The 18,145-nt window shown below is 44.2% G+C and overlaps 2 protein-coding genes across 2 annotated transcripts; both read right to left on the bottom strand.

Moving 5' to 3' along the window:
• Positions 1–3,611: 3,611 nt before the first annotated feature.
• LOC101077733 (probable N-acetyltransferase CML5) lies at positions 3,612–5,256 on the bottom strand. Its single transcript, XM_003973081.2, has 2 exons — positions 5,190–5,256; positions 3,612–4,489 (listed from the first exon to the last, which is right to left on the bottom strand). The coding sequence occupies exons 1-2, from the start codon at positions 5,198–5,200 to the stop codon at positions 3,805–3,807; spliced, it is 696 nt and encodes a 231-aa protein (XP_003973130.2). The 5' UTR covers positions 5,201–5,256; the 3' UTR covers positions 3,612–3,804.
• Positions 5,257–5,644: 388 nt separating this feature from the next.
• LOC101068639 (N-acetyltransferase 8-like) lies at positions 5,645–16,605 on the bottom strand. Its single transcript, XM_029827227.1, has 3 exons — positions 16,340–16,605; positions 15,933–16,143; positions 5,645–6,364 (listed from the first exon to the last, which is right to left on the bottom strand). The coding sequence occupies exons 2-3, from the start codon at positions 16,134–16,136 to the stop codon at positions 5,672–5,674; spliced, it is 897 nt and encodes a 298-aa protein (XP_029683087.1). The 5' UTR covers positions 16,137–16,143; positions 16,340–16,605; the 3' UTR covers positions 5,645–5,671.
• Between the last annotated feature and the right edge of the window lie 1,540 nt (positions 16,606–18,145).

The following is an 18,145-nucleotide window of genomic DNA, read 5'->3' as shown; positions in this document are numbered from 1 at the left end:
GATTAGATCACATGATCACTCTAGATGGTATCTCATTAACATCTAGTCTCTCTGTGAGGAATCTAGGAGTAACTTTTGACCAAAATCTCTCCTTCAACTCACACATTAAAACAGTCTCTAGAAGTGCCTTTTTTCACTTGAGAAACATCACAAAGATCAGGAAACTACTGACGCGGCCTGATGCTGAAAAGTTAAATCATGCTTTTGTTACTTCCAGGCTGGACTATTGTAATTCTTTATTACCAGGGTGCCCAAACAACTCTTTAAGAAGCCTCTAGCTGATCCAAAATGCTGCAGCTAGAGTTCTGACAGGTATTGACAAAAGAGATCACATAACTCCTGTACTGGCGTCTCTTCATTGGCTGCCCGTTAAATTTAGAATCATTTTTAAAACCCTTCTTTTGACCTTCAAGGTCCTCAGAGGCTTGGCTCCATCCTACCTGGAGGAGCTAGTGACACCTTACCAGCCCAATAGACCGCTCCGCTCTCAGAATGCTGGTCTACTTGTGGTTCCCAGAGTTTCTAGGAGTAGAATGGGGGGCCAAGCATTTAGCTACCAGGCCCCCCTGCTATGGAACCAGCTCCCTGTCCAGGTACGGGAGGCTGAATCCATCGCTACTCTTAAGATTAGGCTTAAAACCTACCTCTTTTAAAAAGTGTATTGTTACTAATTCTGTAGTTCCAGTTTCTATTATAGACAGACAAATTATCATACTTAGGGAGTCGTCTAATCATTAGGTTAACATCTTAGCCATGCTGCTATAGGCCAAGGCTGCCGGGGTCCGGAAACATGATCACCTGACAGGCCTCTGTCACCCCACTGGGTCATGGTTTCCTTTCCTTTCCTTTCCTTTCCTCTCCTCTCCTCTCCTCTCCTCTCCTCTCCTCTCCTCTCCTCTCCTCTCCTCTCCTCTCCTCTCCTCTCCTATCCTCTCCTCTCCTCTCCTCTCTCTTTACCCAGCCAGCCATCAGCAGGAGGGTCCCCCTACATGAGCCTGGTCCTGCTTAAGGTTTCTTCCTGTTAAAGGGGAGTTTTTTCTTGCCACTGTTGCTTGTCTGGGGTTAGGCCCTGGGATTCTGGAAAGCGCCTTGAAACAATTTTGATTGTAAAAGACGCTATATAAATAAAGATTGATTTGATTTTGATTTTGAGTCGACTGTGAAAATGGATTGTTGCAAGGCCAGTTCTTTCTAGATGGTATATCAGTTGCACAGTTCACGAGGTTTGCCTCAACTGAATGTGGTCGTGTGGGTGCCTTTGCAGCATACCGCACAATCAAACTATACAGCGCTCAAGAAAAAGAAAAAAAGAAATAAAGAAGATAACCTTGGAGAGCCCAATATCAACATTTCCTGAAAATACAAAGGTACGATAATAACATTTTGAGTAATTTTGCAACCAGTTAGACAGACAGACCAGGCTGTCACATAACCTTCTTGGTGGAGGAAATAATCAGATTGACATCTCTCCCATTCCCTTCAAAAAGAAGGTGCAGTTTGTTCACTTGATGGAGTAACATAAAAATTTCTGAAGGTATGAGATGACTGGGCGTGGTAGAAATTTAAAATTCACATGCGTTATAGCACTAAGGCCAGAAGGCCTTAAAATTGGAGGGGAAGAAACATTGAAAATTAGAAAAAACAGTTATATAACACTTAGTTTGAGCATCAGAGCATCAGACAATTGGAGAGTTAATCATGGTAAATATAAAGTTGCTGATGAATCCTTTAAAAAGGATAAAGGATTCATCAGCAACTTCATATTTACCATGATTAACTCTCCAATTGTCTGATGCTCTGATGCTCAAACTAACCTGCAGCTAGCTGGTAAATAAATGTCCTGACAAACAAACCAACGGCCCTGCTGTGGAAGAAAAAGACAAGTCTTCCCTGTTAATCAAAACAGGCACATGGTATTAAACTATTGATGTGGGTTTGTAAAGAGAGGTCCCAGGGCCAGACTGGCAGGGCTTTGGCACAGAAAAGTTTGGGAACCCTCAGATTAGACCACTGGTTGAAGAGTGATGAACTGGTAGGCTCATGGGTAGCAACCTTTCATCGTTATTCCTGATGGCCGTGGCCTCTTTCAGCACAATAAAGCGCCCTGCTAAAAAGCAAAAGTTGGTCAAGAAGAGTTTAAGGAGAAAGCCAAGATGATTGAGGTGTTGACTTGGCCTCCGTATTGCAGATCCCAACCAAATGGAGCAGCTGTGAGCTGTGGAAGGAAAAAAAGTCCACAAATCCATGGGCATTACATTGATGGTCAAATAGCAACATTTATCTGTATATTTAAGTGTTTTTTTTTTTAATGGGCCATTAAATTACCTGTGACTGAAGGAATCTGCTAGAAATGCTGGGCTGGGCCCCCTCAAAGTCCACACCTCAACACCATCCAGGCAATATTGGGGTGGAATTGGAGAATAAACTGGACAGATCTGTTGTCTATTTGAATGAAAGTCTTTTGGTTATAGTTGCAGAAAACATAAGAGAAGTTTAAGGAAATATATTGCATGTTTAAGAGTACTCATTTACTCATACCACACATATACTTTTTATTGACTCATGTGTGTAATTTAACAGCACAAATTGATTTGTTTGTCCAGTCAGCCTCTTTAACGACTGACACAGATTCAATATTGTCGTCTTGTTTGGCTTTTTCACAGGTTTTGAACCCAAAGCCTTTGACGAAGGTAGCGAGCACACAAAAACACTGCCAAGTGTTATAACACAGGCAGGAGTAACTTTACTCCTGCTTTCCCAATTGTAAACTTTATTTTGGAGAGCAACCAAGTGTCATTCACCTTAAATGTGTGTAGAAATGAACTCAAAACCAAAGTCATGTGTGTGGGCACTGGGATGGGAGGAGAGCGTTGAATGTGGAAGATCAAAGAGACGGTGTTTGCTTGATCTGGACAGTTAGATTTACCAGATACCGGAATTTAGGTAAAAAACAGGATTCAGTATTAAATTAACTGACCAGGGCATTGTAATTAAATGCATTATTTCACATTAGCTTCAGAAAAAGCTGGAAAATATGTCTATTTTCTATTGTAATATCAACATCTGTTCAGGTATATAAATTGTACTGGAGATGGATGATGGATTAACTGGAAGTGTATCTGATGTATTACAAAACATTTTGTGAAATAGTATATATTTCACGTTTTTCCAGATTTAACAGTTTTGTTTAAAAAAAAAAGAAATCGTATCATGGTAATAAATTAATATAAATATGTAATATTCAAACACTAAAATTATGGTTTGTTCTCCATATAAGGTTAATCACAAAAATCTATATAACATCTTTTATAGATTTTATACATACATACATATATACATACGTGTGTGCGTGCGTGTGTGCGCGCGTGCGTGCGTGCATCACGTTCTGTCCTCATGACACAAACTTGATGCGTTGCTCCCTCTTCTGTTCAATATGTGAAACTTGAGTTTCTGGCAAGAGCACCCGTTTGCAGTTCTGAGCTGTTGCTGAAGGCTTACTGCAACTTTATTGGAATAAGTATTATGTTAATTATGGAGGAAGAAAATCTGATTTTAATCGTAGTTGTGTTGATTAATCACTAATGGTCTCTTTGAAGAATTAGTTACCAAAATAAATGTGTGGCAACATTTAATAGATATTACAAGAAGAGTACAGAACAATTGGAAGTACTTTTTTATGAGTTTCTTTTCTTGAAAATTCGAATGTGCAAGTGCAGTGTAATGCCTTTCATTCTGTGGAAAATCAACAAAACCTCTTTGATGCATGGCAAAATCTGCACAGAAGCTCATCAGAATAGGTTTGAACTACAGGTATTTTTTCATTTTGAGAATTTTGACCTTGGTCAACATTACAATCCAGAAAGGAGCTTCGGTTTCTGTGTGTGTGAGGACAATGTGAAACCCCAGTTTCTTGTACAGGGCCACAGCAGCGGCCTGAGTGGTGCTGGTTTCCAGTACCACTTTAGAGAATCCGTGCTCCTTGCAGAAATCAATCACAGTCTGGGTCAGTCTGGCACCCAGACCCATGCGCCTGCACAGTGGTGAGATGATCATCCTGAACAGTTCCCCCTGTTGTTTTCCTGCGCTTTGTTTGGCCACGACAGCTACGATTCCAACGATCTGGGACGTCCCATCGATCTGAGCTTCTGCCACCCAAAAACAGTCGCCTGGTCTGCTCAGATAGCTCCTGGAGATGTCCCTCATGTCTGTCTGGAGTTTGGCAAGGACAAAGCTGGAGTATAACCGGTGGCAAGAATAGTAGATCAGACCCACCCAGATCCCCGGCAAAACCAGAGCCCCCAACACTGAGCCAAGGAGGATGCCGGCAGCACTCAGAGCCACGGTGATGAAAATATAGAGAGGAGTGGTCATGGCATTGTGAAAACAAGGATGAATGTGCTCCAGGATGCCGGTTCTGAACAGGCTGCAAGCTGCATCTTTGTCTGAAGGTTCATATTTGCGGATGAGCAGCTGCATGACGGAACTGAAGCTGGGAAGGAATGAAAAACAAATATTATATAGTATGGTATATTATGGTATATTACATGTATGCTAGCCATAGCCCGTGGCCTTGTTTGTGGTGTCCCTGTCAAAGTACGGTGCTTAAATAACAGGCAATCTTGTTCATCAGCAAATTTTGGGTCCAGCATCACATGGAATAAATTCATGTCATGTATTATGTAACCTGAGCAGAAGCTGCAGAGTGTGATAGAGGGATTATGTGCCTTTGCTAAGAATCTAACACTTGTGACTGATGCGTAAGAAAAGGCCTTCATTTTGACAGCTGTGTAGTTCAACTCAGAACAACAGACTTTTCTGCATATAATTTTACTATATTAAATAAAAATTACAGAGATTCATCCATGAAGGGATTTGATTGCAAGACAATATACATTTATTCTGTATTGGTTACACTGTTGAAATCTAAGACAACTCTGGCTATGCTTATTTTGTCCCATTTGTGTGTTTACATTTACTGCAGGGACCATTACAAATCCAAACAGGGCACTTCACTAATTTTTATTACTTTTTTTTGGCTAAGATGATAATACAAAAAAAAAGAAGTACTGGTTTTTGGGTCACTTATTGTCTACTTCTGACTGGTATGTATTTTAAAACAGATTTCCGGGTGATAACAGAAAAAAATCAACATGGAACAATGAAGCCCTTTGGTTGTCTGGTTTTCTTACCGCTCGTTCATCGTGCTTGACTCCCGGATCTGTTGAGTAATGCCTGCTGCACTTCCTGGTGGCCTTCGAACTCGTTCATTCATGGTCACATGACCACCGCATATGGTTGACCTGACATGTGGCATTGTCATGCCTGCAGCTGCACTAACCCAAGACAATAGCGCTGCATATATTAGGGGGAACTGGGGAATAAAGACTCAACTCATTACATTAGAGTGATATAAGATTCTTATTGGTGTAAGTCTATTTGATTTTATGCATTTCTGTAGATAAGAGGTTGCTTACATGAAATCATGCTCAATTCAAATGTTTAAAAACAGAAGATTTTTTTAAAATAAAAATGCCACGTGTCTGCATTAGATTGTGTGGAACATTACATACTACATGTAATGCATGATTTGGAAGTGATGGTCTATCAAATCATTACAAACAAGAAAACAGTAAATAACGCAAACTTAAATGTGAACAGGTTTATTGCAGGACTACAGACATTTTTTCATTGTCACAAATGGGTCATTGGCCAGCCTTATAATCCAAGATGGAGCATGTGTTTCAAACTCAAACAGGATGACTTGAAAGCCCAGTTTCTTGTACAGATTCACAGCAGATGTGCGACTGGCACTGGTTTGTAGCACCAACTCGGAGAATCCTCGTTCTTTACAGAAATCAATGACAGTTTGGGTGAGTCTGGAGCCCAGGCCCATCCGTCTGGATTTAGGTGAGATTCTCAACCTCCTTAGCTCCCCTTGCTTCACTCCTTCCTTTTGATTGGCCAGTACAGCCACTGTTCCAACGATCTGGGCCGTCCCATCGACCTGAGCTTCTGCCACCCAGAAACAGTCACCTGGTCTGCTCAGATAGCTCCTGGTGATGTCCTGCATGTCTGTCTGGAGTTTGTTTTGGACAAGGCTGGAATATAACTGGTGGCAGCAGTAGTAGATGAAACTCACCCAGATCCCCGGCAACACCAGAGCCCCCAACACTGAGCCGAGCAGGATGCCGGCAGCACTCAGAGCCACGGTGATGAAAATATATAGAGGAGTGGTCATGGCATTGTGAAAACAATTACCAGTGTTCTCCAGGATGCCGGTGCTGAACAGGTTGTGCACGACCTCTCTGTCTGAGGGTTGATACTTTCGGATCACCAGCTGCATAATGAACTGGGGGGAAACCAACTGTAAATATAAAGAATATTCTCTCAAAACTATTATTGCATATTATTTAGTCTTTTAGACATTTAGATATCAGTTTTTGGGGACAAAAAAGCACTGTGTTTTACATTCAGGACGGTTGAAAATTAAGTTAATTTCATTGATTAAAATATCAAATCTCCAGTGGCCCATGCTGTTTGGTCTCTAGGTATTGATCTGTTTCTATCGTGCATATTATAGAAACTCCATCAACTTTCATACACAGGCCTGAACAGGAATTTAAACTATGATTTCACTAAGAGGCAACTATTTCAATCTCTACACAACTACTATATCTGATTAAATGACAACTTCAACTGAAGATGATTCAACAATCAAAAAGGATATTTCTGAGAGATTTTCTACATTTTTCGTAATATTTTAATTCAACCTCTTTGTTTTTTGAATTAGTGCTCAGTGTGAACTTTCACTCATTGCTGCAGGTTTTCTTTACCAATAGCAGTTAATAAATGTAACCTCAATGCTTGAGCTGAAGGTTTTTGCCAAAGTGATTCTACAGAAAAAACATAAGGTAGAGATCATTCAGGAAGATGAGGAAGGAAATCAACGAAATTCAGAATAGATAAATTGATCACATGAAATGCATTTAAAAAGGCTGATCAAGTTTAACTTACTTTCAGTATGATGCACATAAACAGGTCCCGTTGGGAAGCCTTGCAAAGTTCCAGGAGGTATTATATTAAATGGCAAATAAAGAAAACAGATCCGTTTATTGCTCTCTTACTTTGCTCTGGGAGTGGCTCTGTTCATAAAAATAAAAGTGCACTGACACATTCCCTTTTGCTTTTAAGGCCTTGACTGAGCTACTCCTCCTCCTCAACGCGTAGACTTGAAGAGCAAACTAACACTTCAGACAAGCATCAACAGCTCATTCATTCCACTGCACAGACAGGAAACACATAACTAAGTGGAATTTAAAGGTGGTATCAGTGATTCTGAGACAATACATAATTGTTCATTTAGACGTCTTTTCTCACAAACTGATAGCAGCTTGACTTGTGAGAGGATAGTGAAAAACTCCATTTGCTATATATAATAATAAATTAGTATTGATCCAGGTCAGTGAAGGAGTATTGATGTTGTTTATAGATAAATGTAAATAGATGTTGTTTAAATAGATGTTGTTTCCCCTTCTTCTCTGTCTCATCTGCCTACTAATTTCCCACAAATCCATCAAATCTGTAACTGAGTCCATCTTCTTTGGTTTCAGTGGTTAGATTGCTCAGACATTGGATGGGGAAACTGCTCTCACTGTGATGAAAATGGAGTACACGATATCTTTGTCCAACTTTTGTTATTACTGCATCAACAGATTTACTGGTGTTTTTCTGGACAATTAACCACCGAGATAATTATTTCCAAATGCTGAGCTCAGCATAATAATACCCTTATAACCACTATCCAACACAGTTTAGTTAACAAAATATTAAAATCGGGCTTGGCTCCATCATATGTAGAACTTTCTGACCAACTGCCTCAACCTGTCATTTTAGGGACATACTGGTCCTCCACATGCATTCTTAGAAATAGCTCTCTACAGAGCTGTTGTGTCATCTCCTAAAGACCCATCTCAAACACAACTCTACTTTTCTCACACCATTTTTACAGTAAGTTTAGGCATGTTTCCACTCCAGGGGTTCTTATTAAATAATGGGGTTATGAATGCACCTCAATGGTAGGACCCCTCGGTGACGTAACGTCTTTCAATGGCCGAAGAATCGTTGTGTGACAGTTTATGTTAGGAGTCCCGAATGTTTTCCCTCTCCCCCTCCCCTTCTTGTCTGTTTTCAGGCTGGGTGGAGCAGTTTCCTGACTCTTCCCCTTTGGGCGAGCAAGGCACATCTGAGACCGATCTCCAGTCTTTATCCACACCTGCTGTTCTCCTTAAAAGCCTGATCAACTCCACTCATTGTCGATTTGTTGTTAACCCCTCGTGGTACAGCCTGGCTCTTATAACTGTTTGCATGTTTGTGTCCTCGAACCTATTTCCTATCGTTTGTCTTTCCTGCAGATCACCTCTTGGATGCCTGCTCGTGCCACCCACCCTGCTCCAGTTTGACTGTGTTTGGCTTTCACATGCACCCTTTGGCTCTGTTCTGAACTTGGACCTCAGTAAACTTGATTTCCACCTCACCCTATTGTGTGTGTCTGCATTTGGGGTCTCAATTCGTGTCTGCAGTGCCTAATAATTTAGGTTTAGGCAGTATTGTCAAAATAACAAAGAAAACAGCAACAACAAGGAAGAAGGCAAACATTTAAGGAGCTGACCCAATGTAATTTTCTAAGAAAATAGGATTTCCGACGGCCCAACAGCTCTTTAAAGAGTGCAGTTACTGAGGTTTTCCCACGTGACTTTTTTTTTTTGGTTCTGACCACTGCAATCTGTGTACACATCAGTGTGCTGATAAATATTTAGTAAACAGCACATGTGGCACTTAAAACCTGAACAAGACAGGCATTTGCCATGTGTCCAGCTTATGGTTTACATGGTGGTGGATGCTATGAAGTGGAGGAGGAGCGGCATCTCTTCTGCATGCTCCACGTTCAAAATTGCAAACACACTACCCAAACCCTGCCTCCTCATCTTTGCTCCGTCCTCCCTCGGCCGTGATTGGCTTAGTGTTCTGCAGAGTTGCCGTCAGACCCCGGCGGTTAAGCCAATAGGCACTGAATAAACCTCAAACCCCACCCAACATTAACAATTCTGTAAATGGCCTTTGTTACGACCGTACCTTGTTAGTAACCCGAAAGGTAAAGGGACGCACATAAAACACACCACAGAGTGGGTAGACTTTCTAGGTGAACTTTATGAGGTAGGGTCCCACAACAATATAATACACCAACAGAAACACATCCCATCTGGCAGAGAACAAAACAAGTATGACAGAAAGGGCGGCCTCCTCTACCAGCCCAAAGAGGGACCGTCGGATAGGGAGCCGACCCTCTAACCCTAACACAAAACCACCAAACCCTAACTCCAAACAAAGCCGAGGAAGCTCTGCCAGCAGGCGTGAGGGGATCCACGGATCAGCAGTCAGGCAGGTAAGCTCAGGAGCAGCAGTGGCAGGAAAGCAAGAGAGAGCCCGAGCACGCCGCATCTGTGGCCTTAAGTAGGACAATGGCCAATTAGCCTCACCAGGAACACCTGGTCACAGGGAGAAAAGAAAACAGTTATTGCTTGGGTCATCCCCTAGGGGGAGACAACATAACACCCCCACCCAAAATTAACTGGACCCTGGAAAGTCTTGAACTAATACAATTTAAGTGCCCCTCAGTGCAGGGTTCAGTACAAATAAAGAAAGGGGCACACAAAGACGAGAGCGAAGGAAAAAAAGTCATCCAAAGCATTGTCGAGTCATTGCCTCGACAACGCGTCAGCCAAGACGTTGTCACGTCCGCGCACATGTTTAATTTCAAGGGTAAACGGCTGAAGGCGCAAACTCCAACACATTAACCGGCGATTTTTGTTCCGCATCCGGTTTAAAAAGACAAGCGGATTGTGGTCCGTGAAGACAACAACCGGCCACCTGGTCGAGCCCACATAAACCTCAAAGTGCTCAAGCGCCAGTACTAGTGCCAGTGCCTCCTTCTCAATGGTCGAATACCACTTCTGGTGGCAATCCAATTTCTTTGAAAAGAAAGACACGGGATGATCCACCCCACCGGAACCCTCCTGCAGGAGCACGGCACCCACCCCTGAGTCACTGGCATCAACAGCCAGCTTGAACGGACAGTCAAATCGAGGCGCGGATAGAACGGGCGCATTGGCGAGCAGGGACTTTGTCTGCTGGAAAGCGACCTGACAGGGTTCAGTCCAGGTGAACGTAACTTTCGGGCTTAGCAAGTCAGTCAGGGGCGAAGCAACAGCCGAAAAGCTTTTGCAAAACCCCCGATAATACCCGACCATCGCTAAATAACGACGCAGCTCGGTTCGGTTAGTTGGAATGGGGAAATTTAAAATGCTCTCAACTTTCGCCTGTACAGGACGAACCTGACCTCCCCCCACCACTTTTCCCAAGTACTTAACTGTCGCCTGAGCGAACTCACATTTCGCGAGGTTAATTGTGAGAGCAGCTTCCTGAAAGCGAGAGAATACTTGCGAAAGATGCTCCACATGTTCCTCCCACGAGCTAGAGCACACCACCACGTCATCTAGATAGGCGTTACAACACGGCAGTCCAGACAGCACGATGTTCATCAAACGCTGAAATGTTGAGGGTGCATTTCTCATACCAAACGCCATGACTCGGTACTGAAGAAAATCATCGGGGGTCACAAAGGCAGAGATCTCTTTAGCCCGCTCGGTCAGTGGGACCTGCCAGTACCCCTTCAGAAGATCCAGTTTAGTTACAAACCGAGCTTCCCCAACGCGATCGATGCAATCCTCCATACGAGGAAGGGGATAACTGTCTGGCTTCGTCACGTTATTTACCTTTCGGTAATCTGTGCAGAAACGATCATCACCGTTGGCCTTCACCGCCAGCAAGCAGGGAGAGCTCCACGGACTGGAACTCGGCTCGGCAATACCGTGCTGCAGCATATAACTGACCTGTTTCCTCAGACGCGCACGCTTCTCAGGGCTGGCCCGGTAGGGTGGCTGTTTAATGGGACCGGAACCCTCCACATTTATGTCGTGCGCCAACAGGTGAGTCTGAGAAGGAATGTCAGAAAAGAGCTCTGGGCTCGAGGTTATTAAAGATACAACATCTGCGCGCTGCGCCTCGGTGAGATGAGACAGCGTAGAAGGGAGTTGTCGCAATGCAGCAGAGTTCGAAAGTCGTCCCTCTGTCAGCGCAATTGACAGGGAGTCGTCCCTGTCACCACCAGAGACTTCCGCAACGGCAGGGGCTGTCACCAGACTGACACGTGGCGACAAATCAGCACTGGTCAGTGACACAGGAGCCTCACTGCCAGCCACAGGCGGTAGAAGCTCATCTCTCTCGTGATAAGGCTTCAGCATGTTTACATGGCAGAGACGTTGTCTTCGCCGGCGATCTGGAGTGGCGACGATATAATCGCGATCCCCCAGTCTCTCCTTCACGACATAGGGTCCGCTGTACCGAGCCTGCAAACTGCACCTCGGTAGAGGAAGCAACACCAAGACCTTACTCCCGACCTTAAACACTTGGTTCGTAGCGTTCCGGTCATACCAGCTCTTCATACGCTTTTGTGCGGTCTGTAAATGCTCTCGAGCGATCTCGCGGACCCGACGGAGTCTCTCTCGAAAGTCACACACATAGTCCAGCAGATTCTTCTCAGTTCCTTTGTCAAGCCACTCCTCCCGCAGCAACCTCAGTGGTCCACGAACATGGTGGCCGAACACCAACTCTGCTGGGCTGAAACCCAGGGACTCTTGCACTACTTCCCGTATCGCGAACATTTGCAGGTGAACCCCCTCATCCCAATCCCTCTGAAACTCAAGACAAAAGGTGCGCAGCATACTCTTTAGCGTTTGGTGAAAACGCTCTAGCGCACCTTGGCTTTCGGGATGGTAAGCACTTGAGCACACATGTTTGATATGGAGCTGTTGTAGTACTTGTGAAAACAGGCGAGATGTGAAATTCGTTCCTTGGTCCGTTTGCACCACCCTAGGCAATCCGAACAGGGAGAAGAATTTTGTTCGTGCCTTGACAACGACTGGAGCAGTGATCTTCCGCAAAGGGAACACTTCGGGAAAACGTGTCGACGCACACATCACCGTAAGGAGAAACTTGGTCCCGGATTTTGTTCGGGGAAGCGGACCCACGCAGTCGACCAAGACTCGCTCGAACGGTTCGCCTATCACCAGTATTGGATAGAGCGGAGCCGGAGGAATCACCTGGTTAGGTTTGCCAGCTATCTGACACATATGGCATGTCTTACAGAACTGTGCCACGTCCCCCTTTAACCCGGGCCAAAAAAAGTTTCTCAAAATCCGGTCATGGGTCTTTCTAATGCCTAAATGACCGGAGAGAGGGGTCTCGTGAGCTAAGCTCAAGATCTCAGATCGATATGGACGAGGCACGACAATTTGGGTGGAAACACACCAGTCCTCTGCGGGAGAGACACAGGGCGGCGTAAACTTGCGCATCAGGATGCCATCTTTTAGGAAAAACCCAGTTGTTAGAGTATCCACGGCCCCTGTCGCCACAACCCTCTCAAATAAAGGAGTCAGTGACGCATCTACCCTCTGACACTCGGCCAACTGCTGACGAGACAGAGTCAAACGTTCCAGGTTTGGGGCCACTTCAACTTCCGTGCCACTAGTCGGCTGAGGCATGTCCACACCGCCACAACGGAAACTGTCACTCAGACCGATCTCATCCTCACCTTTCCGGTATTTCGACCTGGTAACGGCGCAGGCGGCAAAAACGGTCGGGAACTTACGTGCTAGCTCGTCTGGTGACTGGGTGATCGGAACTGGTGTCACCTCCGGAGTTACCAAGAACGCAACCCCTTGCACTGGAAAGGCAGGACGCACCCCCACGGTCACTTCCCCCGATAGTAAGTCAGATCGGATACAGACTCTATGCAAAGGTACATTCAAGTCCTCCATTCCAAACCCCAGCACTGGTACATCTGAGCCCACCGCTGAACCCGGTCCCAGCGGTAACACCCCTGCAAGGATGAAGGACTGTGAGGCAGCGGTGTCGCGCAAGATTTTAACCGGAACTTCAGAACCATGCCCCGGGAGTGACACGTATCCGTCCATTACAAACGGAGCAAAATCAGCCAGCTCAACGGCTCCCGCAGACGCTCCCACATTGTCACGCCGCGAATTCACTAGGTTCACAAGCTTTGCTTTTCTTCTCCCTTTTTGTTCCAGCATGGGACACTCGGCCACAATATGGCCCTTTTTCTTACAATAGAAACACTTTATTTCCCCTTTACCAAATAATTCACCCTTATCTTTTTGCTCGGAAGTATCCGAGAAGGCAGGTCTTCTTTCGCTCTCAAAACCCCCAATTGAGGCTTCTCTACCTTCAGACACCACACGACTTGCGCGTCCACCACCCACCTTACTAAAAGGGCGATCCAAAAACACTGGCTTGTGGGTTAAAGTGTATTCCTCCACCAGGATAGCTGCTTTAAAGACATCCGACGTTTTATGTTCATTTAGAAACGTGGACACAGCCTCGGGGAGACAATTCTTAAAGTCCTCCATCAGGACCAAGTGCTTTAACTCACCAAAATCCGTTACACCACTGGAGAGACACCAACGATCAAACAGGGTTTCTTTTTCCCGAACAAACTCAGTAAATGTGTGATCATGTCTCTTCCTCAGCCTCCGGAACCTCTGTCGGTACGCCTCTGGCACCAACTCGTAAGCCCTAAGCACAGCCAATTTAACTCGGTTATAATCTCCACAATCATCGGGAGAAAGTGAGGAATATACCTGCTGCGCTTTACCATCCAGCACACTTTGGAGCAATAACGTCCACATATTCCGAGGCCATTTTAAGGTGGTCGCAACTCGTTCAAAGAGCACAAAATATTTATCCACATCCCCCTCATTAAAAGGCGGCACCAGATGGATATACTTGGCGACATCAAATTCTGTGGCTCTATCAGCTGCGCCCAACTCCATCTCTCGCATTCGCAGTTCGAGTTTCCTCATTTCCAATTCGTTTGCCAATTGGAGCTCTTTTTTCCTAATTGACAAGCGTTGTAACTCCACCTCAAGTTCCTTAAGCCTCACAGACTCACCCACTGAGTGAGGCACAGGCTCAGCAATGACTTTTGGTGCAGGTATGATTCCCCTTGCCACAAGTTGCGCACATATGTCCCGCACCAAAACCTGTTTCTTAGCCTGTCTACTTACCTCCAGCCCATAGTACTCCGCAATCGCAAACATGTTCTCTTTTGTGTAACTATGGATCGCCTCCACCGACGGAGCGTCCAAAAAGTCCTGCAGTTTAAACTCCATCCTATAGAGTTTATACACCACAAACACAGCAGGTCACAAAAAATGGACGAGCCCCCAATTTATGTTACGACCGTACCTTGTTAGTAACCCGAAAGGTAAAGGGACGCACATAAAACACACCACAGAGTGGGTAGACTTTCTAGGTGAACTTTATGAGGTAGGGTCCCACAACAATATAATACACCAACAGAAACACATCCCATCTGGCAGAGAACAAAACAAGTATAACAGAAAGGGCGGCCTCCTCTACCAGCCCAAAGAGGGACCGTCGGATAGGGAGCCGACCCTCTAACCCTAACTCCAAACAAAGCCGAGGAAGCTCTGCCAGCGGGCGTGAGGGGATCCACGGATCAGCAGTCAGGCAGGTAAGCTCAGGAGCAGCAGTGGCAGGAAAGCAAGAGAGAGCCCGAGCACGCCGCATCTGTGTAGGACAATGACCAATTAGCCTCACCAGGAACACCTGGTCACAGGGAGAAAAGAAAACAGTTATTGCTTGGGTCGTCCCCTAGGGGGAGACAACGTAACAGCCTTTCTTTGGGATTTCTTGCCTTGGAATCGAATCTTTTGTAGATGGCAATACCAAGGTTGGCCTTATTCATGAGGGGAAATGAGTCATCATACAGGAATGAGATTCATACACCTGAAGAGAGACTGAGTAGAGTTGAGCACCTCAGCATGACATTGAACAACTCTGCTGCCTTGAAGACCACAGAGTGTGTGTTAGCAGACTCCATCACAGTGTGGTTTTTGACAAAAACAGACCAAAAAAAGCTGTAGGTGGTGGAGGGTACTCAAAACAGCAGATCGATTTTTCATGCCCCTCTGCCCTCTTCAGACGACATCTCCAACTACCCTCAAGCAAAACATTATCAAAGTAATGAAGTGTCATTTGCTCTTTTAAATTAACACACTGCCGTACAGCTTTATTGCACCATTGCTTTGTTTTTTTAACCTGCATTGTATGACACAAAATAAATAAATGTAAAATTGTTTACATTTGTGAGATCAGCTACAGTGTGTCTTTGCATTAAACCTCATCAGGCCATTTATGTTGCTTGTTTTGTGCAGTTAAGAATAATGCATTCATCGGTCGTGATGATCTATCATAACATTACAAAAAGAAAACCAGATAATATCAGAAACATGTTTGTTGTGGGACTACAGGCATTTTTTCATTGTCACGACTGGGTCATTGGCCAGCCTTATAATCCAAAAACACAACTGTGATTTATATTCTGACAGGACGATGTGAAAGCCCAGTTTCTTGTACAGATTCACAGCAGCCGTGCGAATGGCACTTGTCTGTAGCACCAACTCGGAGAATCCTCGTTCTTTACAGAAATCAATGACAGTGTGGGTGAGTATGGAGCCCAGGCCCATCCGCCTGAATGATGGTGAAGTGCTCAACCTGGTTAACTCCCCTTGCTTCACTCCTTCCTTTTGATTGGCCAGTACAGCCACCGTTCCAACAATCTGGACCGTCCCATCGACCTGAGCTTCTGCCACCCAGAAACAGTCATCTGGTCTGCTCAGATAGCTCCTGGTGATGTCCTGCATGTCTGTCTGGAGTTTGGCTTGGAGAACTCTAGAATACAACTGGTGGCAGCAGTAGAAGATGAAACTCACCCAGATCCCCGGCAACACCAGAGCCCCCAACACAGAGCCGAGGAGGACACCGGCAGCACTCAGAGCCACGGTGATGAAAATATACAGAGGAGTTGTCATGGCATTGTAAAAACAAGGATAAATGTGCTCCAGCATGCCGGTGCTGAACAGCTTGTGCACCTCCGCTCTGTTTGAGGGTCGATACTTTCGGATCACCAGCTGCATAACAGAACTAAGGGAGAAAAATAGAATTATCTCAACATATCTGTAGTTATGAGAAAATCTCCAAAAGAATCAGAGAAGTTTGAGTCTTTCTTCTTCTTTTCTGGTTTCAAACTGGTTAATGTGTTTTACCAGAAACGTTCCTGCTATGAGGTAACTGCTAATCACGGCACAAGTGATATCTGTTAACAAATGCCTTGACCTACCTTTGTGCCTCTTTTACCTGAAGATGAACCAGTAACAGTCAAAAAGGAAATTCCCTGCAGTTGTATCTTCTGAGTGGCAAAGCCTTATACACGAAATGTCCTGCTTCTGTAGCAAGACCTTGCTTTAATTGATGGTTGCGTTCTACCTGAAGACCTGATAAACTTGTTCTTGTGAAACACCCACAAATGGAACTCTTTAGTTCCAAGGCAAGAGAGTCAAACAAGCAAACTGGAACTTTTAAACTGCTGACATGAACAGCAGAAGAATTCACGCATAAAGCGCCTAGATGCAATTTTGATTGTAACAGACGCTATATAAATAAAGATTGATTTATTGACTGACTGATTTTTCATTGCGCATACATACCTAGAAAAATGATGGAGTTATAGGTCCCATGTAATTCCATCATCATAAAACTGGATCGTGTGGATGTTCTTGGACTGTTGGACAGTCCACAGAGACAAGCAGATATGAGAACTCATTCATTCTGCAGAGTTTTATATATTTATGGGTTTTTGCAGAGTTGATGGGTTTGATTACAATTATTGTCTGTACTTTGTTCATCACATTGCTAAAAAAAAAGGTGAGTGTTGCATAGCAGAAACTGAAAGTGTTAGTAGGTATGTGAGATTGTGAGTCCTTGAGGGTTGTTTGGCAGAAGAATAGGCATCCATCACCTTCCAGGCAGATGCGTCACAAGTTGACAAACATCTTTTCTGCTGCTGCATCATTTTAAGCAGGACTTCAGCTGCTATGGAATAATACAGTATTTTCACTCACATCCATCCTACATAAAATCAACTTAATGGTGACATAATCATGTGCTGTTGCTGTAAACTTTTTAACATGTTCTCATTGCAGAATACTTGGAATGCTTTGGATGCATCAAATCTTCATCTTTTTGAAGCATTCAGAAAAGACCGTCACAGCCTTTTGCTAACTTTTACCAAACCTGCTTTAGAGACCACTGTGTGTGGTCAGTTAAACCAGAATTTTCCATATGTATTTAGTTTATTGTAATGTCGCATTTTATCACCTTTTTCTCGTGGCTTTTCTCAAAACTTCAACCAAATGTTTCTCCTCATATTTCCTGCCAGGCTAAGTCACCATACTAAATAAAACAATAATAAAATAAAACAGTCATTGGTGTGTGTGTCATGCTCAACACCACACTAGTCTATAGCTAGTCACTAGTATACTAATGGCAGAATAATTATTTTAACTAACATTAGACATATACCATGATCACATGCATTTTTGTCTCCCACATACAGTATATGTGAACATATGTGTTCCAACACCCGCACTTCACAGGGAGTGCATATTTTCTTTTCACATTTTAGGTTCATTATTTAAGATTTGTACATGTCTTTTTTTGGATAGGTGGGTTGGAGGGGGTCACTTGCTATTTACCTGTTTGCCAACTTTGTTTTCCTTGGGGATGAATAAAGCATTTTCAATTGAATTGAATTGAATTGCATCTGTTGCCCCAGACCCTGAGTGGACCAGTCAAGGTCACTTTCTTGCCCCAGTCTGCCCCTGCCAGTGTGTGTGTGTGTGTGTATGTGTGTGATTCATCATCATCTCCATCGTCTGTCTGACCCCAGACGTTTCAGAGACCTAGACTGGTAAGCTGTCTCTCTCTTTGTAGTTGAACTACACTCAAGCTAAACTTTTCCTTATACAATTCCATGTATCACTTGGAGTAATACTGTGGAATTCCTCACACTCAAACATCACAGTATCATGCCTTCAGTGGGGTTATTTCGCTTTTGCAGCTGTTTGTATGTGTGAGTGTGGGCCCA

The sequence above is a fragment of the Takifugu rubripes genome, chromosome 19, assembly GCF_901000725.2.
Source record: "Takifugu rubripes chromosome 19, fTakRub1.2, whole genome shotgun sequence".
NCBI lineage: Eukaryota > Metazoa > Chordata > Actinopteri > Tetraodontiformes > Tetraodontidae > Takifugu > Takifugu rubripes.
Note: the sequence above shows the minus strand (reverse complement) of the source record. Positions and strands in the feature narration are given on the sequence as shown.